The sequence below is a fragment of the Centroberyx gerrardi genome, chromosome 11 (genome assembly GCF_048128805.1).
Source record: "Centroberyx gerrardi isolate f3 chromosome 11, fCenGer3.hap1.cur.20231027, whole genome shotgun sequence".
In the NCBI taxonomy this organism is placed as follows: Eukaryota; Metazoa; Chordata; class Actinopteri; order Beryciformes; family Berycidae; genus Centroberyx; species Centroberyx gerrardi.
In genome coordinates, this window is record NC_136007.1 from 4,185,170 (window position 1) to 4,193,022 (window position 7,853).

Genomic DNA, 7,853 nt, shown 5'->3' on the forward strand with positions numbered 1-7,853 from the left:
CACAACTTGGCTCAACACAACAGTGTGTTTGTGTGCCAACCTCTTCATGGTACTTAGTTTTCTCAATATATCTCTTAAATTTTGTTCTCTCCATTTTCTCTTCTGCTGCAGCTGATCAAATCAACTTTCCTCCCAGCTCTTCCTCAGCTGTGCTCTCTGATCCTCCAGAGAGTTTGTTTTGTGTTTGTAGTCTCAAAGCATCATGATATCCGAGTTTGTAATATTAGACAATATCACTTGAGCACATATGGGTTTGAATTAACTACATTTTAATAAGATGTACATGCAATTAGATTGGGGTAAGCTGAGCCATTGGCTAAACTTGCCCCAGGGAACTAGTGGCACATTTTACCCCACAGCTATTTTGAAAAAACTGTTTCACAGTTTCCGACCTCATATTGAATTGTATAAAGCCTTAAATCAATACAGAATAAAGCCTGAAATTGTATCTACTTCCATGTAAACACAAGAATGATGACGTTCACAATGATAAACATCCTGACATAGCAAAATAACTTTTTTTTTTTTTTTACTTGACTCACCATTCACAGAAATTAATATTCTTCCTAAATCGATAATCAGGATTCATTTTGTTTGTATTGTATGGAAACAAGGTGTGGCTCAACATACCCCATGTTTTTTAACATTAAAATGTACCCATAATGCATCGTTTTTGTACCGACAGTGAAAACCAAAAGTGAAAAGAGTAAGATGTTTCCATTCCACAGTAACCAGTTTAATATGGGACTAAACCAGGCATGTTAACCTGGTTTCTCATAATTGGAATACAATCTTAACCAGGTTCTTCTAACCCAGTTCTGACGTTTACATGCATCCACCCAAAACCGGGTTAGCTGAGTAACCGGGTTAAGAACGGCATTTTCTACACATTTAAGTGTAACAAATACACATTTTCAACACAAAAACTTTACAGAGATGAATTCAAAGTGAATGAACTTCCATCAGATGCATTCGACCCCAAGTCAGGAATATGATGATCAGGACGACATAGGAAAGACAGTGAAACAGCAGAACTTTATGTGTCCAAAATACTTTTCATCCTAGAAAGAAACGTATCTGCTAAATGGGGCTTCAAGGTCTTTGAATGATACATAAAAAAAAAAAAAACTACACCTCAATCAACAGAAGTGGCACATATACAATGATGGGATCGGGACAATATGCAGGAAACAAAAATGGAAAAACACATTAAACCAGGAAATCATTTGACGAAGGAAATGAACGGGAGTTGAATGTCCAAAAACACCTGAAATCCTTCATAAGCTTCATAATACAGCATGGTGACGGATAAGTGTGTCACAGCATCTGGGCTTCACCCTCCACATTTTCGGCCCCTCCTGTATTTGTGTGTAATTCTGATGATGGAAGTTTTTGGGCTTTTGTCACAGTCTGCCTGCACTGCTGCCGACAGGATTCTCCACACCAGAATGAGAAGGAAGGACGGAGAATCGGGCGGCGCAGGAAACAGAAACATTTCCCCTCTGAAGCGACGCAGAGTCCGCACCGGGCTCGATCCCCGTGTCGTCTCATTGGCTACTGAGCGGCTAGCGACTTCACGAAGGCGTCGAAGTGCTCCGAATGGCAGCGCTTGTACTCGTTGATTTTCCTCTTGATCTGCTTGGGAGTGTCCTGGTAGTAGTTCTTCTCGTCTCTGGCCATGGCCTGCGGGAAGAAGACCGGGAAGAAGTCGGGTCACCGTTAAGACAAATGCTGCTGCGACGTTTTGGGGCTGCGGTGGATTTCAAACCAGCTTTTAAAAAAAAAAGGTTCCTCCCTACTCCAAAACTCAATTTGGCAGGTAAAATAAAATGGTTAAGTGGCATGTAAATTTTGGAATCCAGCAGTTGAAACTCTGCTCTATATCGGTGGTTCTCAACGTGGGGTCCGGGGACCACCAGGGGTCCTTGAGGGCATTCCAGGGGGTCCCCAGCAAATTGATGAATTGTTAAACTTCATTATTTCATTTACAAGAACAATGTAGAAGACTGACTAATTGGATCATAGTTTCTCTGTTATTGCTCTACCTACAATACAGATAGTCATGGAGTTCTGGACAAAATCATATCTGACAATAAAAATATTCTCAGATTTGGGTCCCAGAGACGAAATCTCATCAAATGGGGGTCTGTGGCTCTAATGTGGACTAAATTAGGGGTCCATGATATGAAAAAGGTTGAGAACCTTTTGTTTCTTTTAGACTTCAAAATAAAAGTAAACTTTATATACACACACAAATTCAAATTCATCAAGACAATACAAAGTTTTTCATCTTTTTCTCACGAGACGATTCATTTAGTCAGCTGAAGTTTTACAGTAATGAGTATGAAATAAGTATGAATACAAATCAGATAATTTTAATGTAGCTATGTTAGGTCATGTAGTCTAGGTGCTGATTTTGTTATGGGACACTCTTATGTTACTTTTGAAACAAACTCTGAGAAAAAAATCCGGTCTCTGCAGCTGTCCCAGGCCCTAAAACCAGCCACTCCAAAATCTCAGGGCACCCGGATCTTAACAACCAATCAGGACAGCTCTCTGCGAGGAGGCGTCCCTACCTGCCTGTCAATCACACACACAGCTCAGTCTAGTTCTGACCAGCATGCAAACTGCAGAGAGAAAACAAACATTCCCGCGAAGTCAAGTTGTTTTCATAGCAAACGGGTGTTTCCGGGTCATGATCAGGACAAAACAACAGGGGAAAAGCAGGAAAACAGGAATCTCTATTGGTAATGAACGGGGTGTGTGTGTGTGTGTGTGTGTGTGTGTGTGTGTGTGTGTGTGTGTGTGTGTGTGTGATGTGTCCTAAAACGCCTCAAAGCCACAAAAACAACAGCAGACATGCAGCTCGACTCCTGGCTCACTGGCTCAGTCTTGATGACGCTGCCACCTAGAGGCATTTGCAGGGAACCTCGGCTTCTCTCAAGCATCCAGAAAGCAGACGAGTACTTTAAATACTAAGTCAAGTTAGTCCATCAGTAAATATGAAGTCAGTCAGTAGATAAATTTAAACAAACAAAGACAAACAAATTTGGTAGAAAAGTGATTGATTAATAAACACCTAGATTGATAAATAAATTAGAAAGAAGGGAGAAAGAAGGAAAGAACTGAACTGATAAATGACATCTCTGGTAAAGTTTCCCACTGGACAAGGATTAACCCTCCAGTTCTGGGTCATTGTGGCACATGCCGGTCGTCTTACCTTGTAGTCGTCGTTGTGTTCTCTGACCATGTACTGAACGTACTCGATCAGGTCTGAGGACAACGTCTTGGTGTCTTTCTCCGGACGACTGGCCACCTCCTCCAGCTCTGCTCAAAACCACAGAAACACACAATGACAAACCAGAGACTGAGGCTCTTTCTCAATACGTCCTCCATGACGCTTTTCACGTAATATCTAACCACCGAAGCGCGATTCCAAAACAAAAGAACAAAAGGACGGAGATGGTGACTTGACCTACAAAAACGAATGGAAAGCCCTAGAGCTGCAACGATTAATCGATTAGTTGTCAACTATTAAATTAAATCGCCAACTATTTTGATAATCGATTAATCGGTTTGAGTAATTTCTTAAGAAAAATAAGTCAAAATTCTCTGATTCCAGCTTCTTAAATGTGAATATTTTCTGGTTTCTTTACTCCTCTATGACAGTAAACTGAATATCTTTGGGTTGTGGACAAAACAAGACATTTGAGGACGTCATCTTGGGCTTTGGGAAACACTGATCGACATTTTTCACCATTTTCTGACATTTTATAGACCAAACAACTAATCGATTAATCGAGAAAATAATCGACAGATTAATCGACAATGAAAATAATCGTTAGTTGCAGCCCTAGAAAGCCCCAAGATGCATTGCAAGAACGAGCAGCACCGTAGTCTACAGTACAGAGATGGTCGTAACAGCTGGGAGAATTAAAGGAAGCGTCTCTGTTCTCTTTCATGAGAAGATCGTTCTCTCCAAGAAGACTTGGGAAGATCTTTCTCCACAAGGTCTCAAGTATCGACTTGCTGTTCTTGCATTTGATAATCAGCCTTAATTCAAATCTTGAAAGCTTTCAAGTGACGCTTCACTTTAGTAGAAAATTAGCCCGCTCTATGAGTTCATGAATGGTCAACCATCAATACTGGTCACTTTGGGAACTCCTAGTCAGCACCTCTTTATTTTAGCACCATGTTCTGGTGTTAACAAAATTACACCAATTGTTCTGATGGGGGCGCTATAGTTGAAGTGCAAAATTTCTAAATTTGAAAGGTCACAACTGCGACACCAATGGTCCAATTTTGACTGAACTTGGAGGGCTGATGCATCTTGGCACTAGTCCTTGACCTAATGAGGGCACTATAATTATAAAGGTCAACATTTTTTCAAAAGTAATATCTAAGATAAAACCGGTCTGATATTGACGAGACTTGGAGGAACAATGCATTTTGTCACTGTTCTTCTGTAGTTTAAAAGGTCAACATTTCAAACTTTGAAAGCCCATAGCTGCTACACCACCGATACTGATGAAACTTGAAGGGACGATGCATCTTGTTAATGATTGGCCCAAGAAGTGCCTGCATTATTCATGGCGGACGACAGGATCACTTGTTTCCAGTTTGAAACCCTAAGCTAAAACTCTGACTTCTAACACAGCTACACAAAACTTTTAAGTAGATGAAGGTAATATTTCATTCTGTGCCTCAGACTACACTGTTCAGGAAATAAATCTGTCCCTTATGCAGTTACCAACATTGAGAGCTGAGGGGAAAAAAAGCCATTCATTGCTGGTTTGACAGCAGGAAAGCAGAGCAGAGCTATAAAAGTGAAATATTGCTTTCAGTCAAATTGCTGGTCTAATTAGGTGGAAATTAGGCAAACATATCGAGTGCCCAAATGAATTAAATCAAATGATTACTGGAAGCAATGCAGAGCAGCTGTCAAAGTGGCGAGAGAGAGAGAGAAGAGTCGTGACGCTGAGCGAAAGCAAAGGGAAACAAAGAAAAGGCCTGTTTTTCCTTCAGTACAACAAGTGTGTGTTAGCAAATATCACCTGGAGGACAAAAGAAACCACTAATTACTACACAGTATTTAAGTCTTAAAACAAACAGAAAAGGTCTTACGGTTGAGAACGTATGGCTTCGTCACGATATCGTCGGCAGCTTTAGTTTCTCTCTCCGCAGCTTGGACCTGAACATGAGGACAGAAACACATTATGAAATACATCAGTGGTTCTCAACGTGGGGTCCAGGGACCACCAAGGGTCCCTGAGGGGGGGTTCCAGGGGGTCCCCAACAAACTGGTGAATGGTTAAACTTCACCATTATTTCATTTACAAGAAGTATAGAGAATGTAGAAGAATTACCAGTTTGATCATAGTTTCTCTGTTATCTCTCTACCTACAATACAGACAAAATCATATCTAACAATAAAGATATTCTCAGATTTGGGTCCAAGAGACAAAATCTCATCAAATGGGGGTCCGTGGCCCTAATGTGGACTAAATTAGGGGTCCTTGATATGAAAAAGGTTGAGTATCACTGAAATACATGGCAGCTCACCAGACACTGCTGTTGGATTGTGGGTTAATAGATTCAAGCCCGGGGCTGTTGAACATGTTTTCCCACAAACCAAACATCTCCTGCTCTAATGTGATGAGATGGGTGTAAAATGTGACTTTTTTTTTGTCAGTGTCGTCATTTGAGGAAACGACAAGGACAGCTGTCCTCGACCCTGAGCCCAGAGGAGGGAGAGATGAATCTATCGTTTATGTGCCGCTCGTCTTCATAAGTCATAACAACAGCAGACCTTGTCTCAGACCGCTGCAAAACAAGCCGCTGGCCTGCGTACAAGATCAGATTGACTTTATTGATCCCCGAGGGGAAAGTGGGTCATTACAGCAGCGAAGAAGAGTGAAGGCTAGAGAACCAAGAATGAAAAAGCTAAGATAGGGATCTTTATTATGCTAACAACATGTTTCTCCATTTATTAGCATTCATAAGTCACTGTATCATTAAAATAAAAACAAAATATTACTGGGGGGTGAATGTGGGCATGGAAAGTGAAGGCAGGACTAATGCCAGCTGCTGCTAAGGAACTCTTGAGCAAGACACTTAAGGCTGATTTATACTTCGGCATCAAAGTGTCACCGTGGCGACGCCGTACGTCTTTACGGTGCTGCTGTAACTTACGTGCAACTCTCCAAAAATGTAACTGCAGGGCTGAAGCACATGAAAACAAAAACAAAATCTACGACGGCTACTTACTTTCTGTTTCTTTATTGGCAGAGCGCGGTTAGGGTCAAACGTCAGACCCATCTCCCCCAAGTTCCTGGCCATAGACTTCCTGTTGTCCCAAGCATTTCGGATCTGTGAACTGAGAGTGAGGACTTGTTAGAGACGAACAGGTCACATGGGTAAGCGAGGGCTGTTTGGACACAATGGTATCTACCAAATACACCAAGGCGTTTCTGTTAGAACAGGCAAAAATTGTTTTATTAGACCAATGGAAAACAAAGAGCGCTATCATGTTAACTAAACCCCAAACCCAAATCTGTGTCAAGCTTGACATCTAATGGTAAAAATCATGCTACTGAAATTGCCATCTGCTATTGACTGGTCTTTGGTGCCAGGTGCTGTCACCTTCTATAGAGTACAACAGGTGGTGACATCACCTGGCACCAAAGACCAGCCAATAGTGAAGCATTACACTATGTCTAAATACGTTTTTCAGATTGATAGGAACCACTCATCAATTCGGCATATACAGAATCCACCAATCAGCACTTTATTTCAATAAAATGTCAACTTTTAGAACTGGTTCGCAGTTATAAAAGTTGTCATTTTATTGAAATAAGTGCATCTTGGTGGCTTATATACATGCCGATTTGAAGAGTGGGTCCTAACGACACCACAGAGATCTTCAGTCATGTTTTATGGGGAATGTACCTTTCCTGAGAAACAGCATAACATTAAACTTCCATGTTTTTGAATGAAGTTTGGACTCTGGCTCTCTCAATGTGAGAGAAGGGCACGTATCGGGGCTAAATGAACACTTGCCTGCTCACTCAAGGTAAGTCAACATGGATAAGAGTCAGGTAAAGGCATACAATATAAAAATGTATCACATATTTTTATAGAATATATGTCTTATCTAACTTGCAATTTCGGTTAAGCAGAACTAGCGTGAATGCTTTCATGCTGGCATTCAGGTGAAGAGTCATATACGATGTCAGGTGAGTGTCAGTTATTTATAATGTATCACTACACCTTATATATCAGTTATATATGCGTTATAGGTAGCTAAGCCTCTGTTGTCGTGTGCTATATGGGTATCATGCTAGCAACATTAGCTTACAATGCTAACTGATCCTCTTTTCGCACTTACTTTTCAATCCTCGGCGCTTGTTTTTTCAGGAACTTCATCTTCAGTTTCTTCCTGTCCTGGTTGTAATCAAACTTCTTTCTTCTGCTTGATTTCTTGGCTTTCGGCATGTTTACTTAGCTCAGCGTTCACAGCACGGCGAAGCTTGTTGGTGAAAAAGACAACGTGCGCAACCAGGAAGTGGAGGAAGCACGTGGTCCGATCATGTGGTCAGAGGCCACGCCTTCTTTTCACCTTTAACCTTTCTGCATGGACAATATCTTCAAAACATACAGTGCAGTAGGAACCTGGAAAATAATTTTGAAAAGACAAATATAAATGGAAAATATATTTTTTTAAATCACAAATATACTTTAGATATATTTATTTAAAAAACTAAAATATATACTCTGAAAATTACAATAGGCCTAAATGTTGAAAATACAAAAAATAAGAAAACAAGAGTGCCATGGTTTTAACACTGGAACAG

At 40.7% G+C, this 7,853-nt stretch overlaps 1 protein-coding gene across 1 annotated transcript; it reads right to left on the reverse strand.

Moving 5' to 3' along the window:
• Positions 1-634: 634 nt before the first annotated feature.
• On the reverse strand, positions 635-7,560 carry nop16 (NOP16 nucleolar protein homolog (yeast)). The gene is made up of 5 exons (XM_071910338.2): positions 7,388-7,560; positions 6,268-6,376; positions 5,125-5,191; positions 3,221-3,327; positions 635-1,683 (listed from the first exon to the last, which is right to left on the reverse strand). The coding sequence occupies exons 1-5, from the start codon at positions 7,492-7,494 to the stop codon at positions 1,555-1,557; spliced, it is 519 nt and encodes a 172-aa protein (XP_071766439.1). The 5' UTR covers positions 7,495-7,560; the 3' UTR covers positions 635-1,554.
• Positions 7,561-7,853: the final 293 nt, after the last annotated feature.

Bases quoted from the DNA above. Each gene is read 5' to 3' on its own strand.
- nop16 (XM_071910338.2), bottom strand. From the start codon at position 7,494: ATGCCGAAAGCCAAGAAATCAAGCAGAAGAAAGAAGTTTGATTACAAC. The intron at 6,377-7,387 runs GTAAGTGCGAAA...CCTCACTCTCAG, and splicing joins CAAGCGCCGAGGATTGAAAA to TTCACAGATCCGAAATGCTT. The intron at 5,192-6,267 runs GTAAGTAGCCGT...CCTCATGTTCAG, and splicing joins TGCCAATAAAGAAACAGAAA to GTCCAAGCTGCGGAGAGAGA.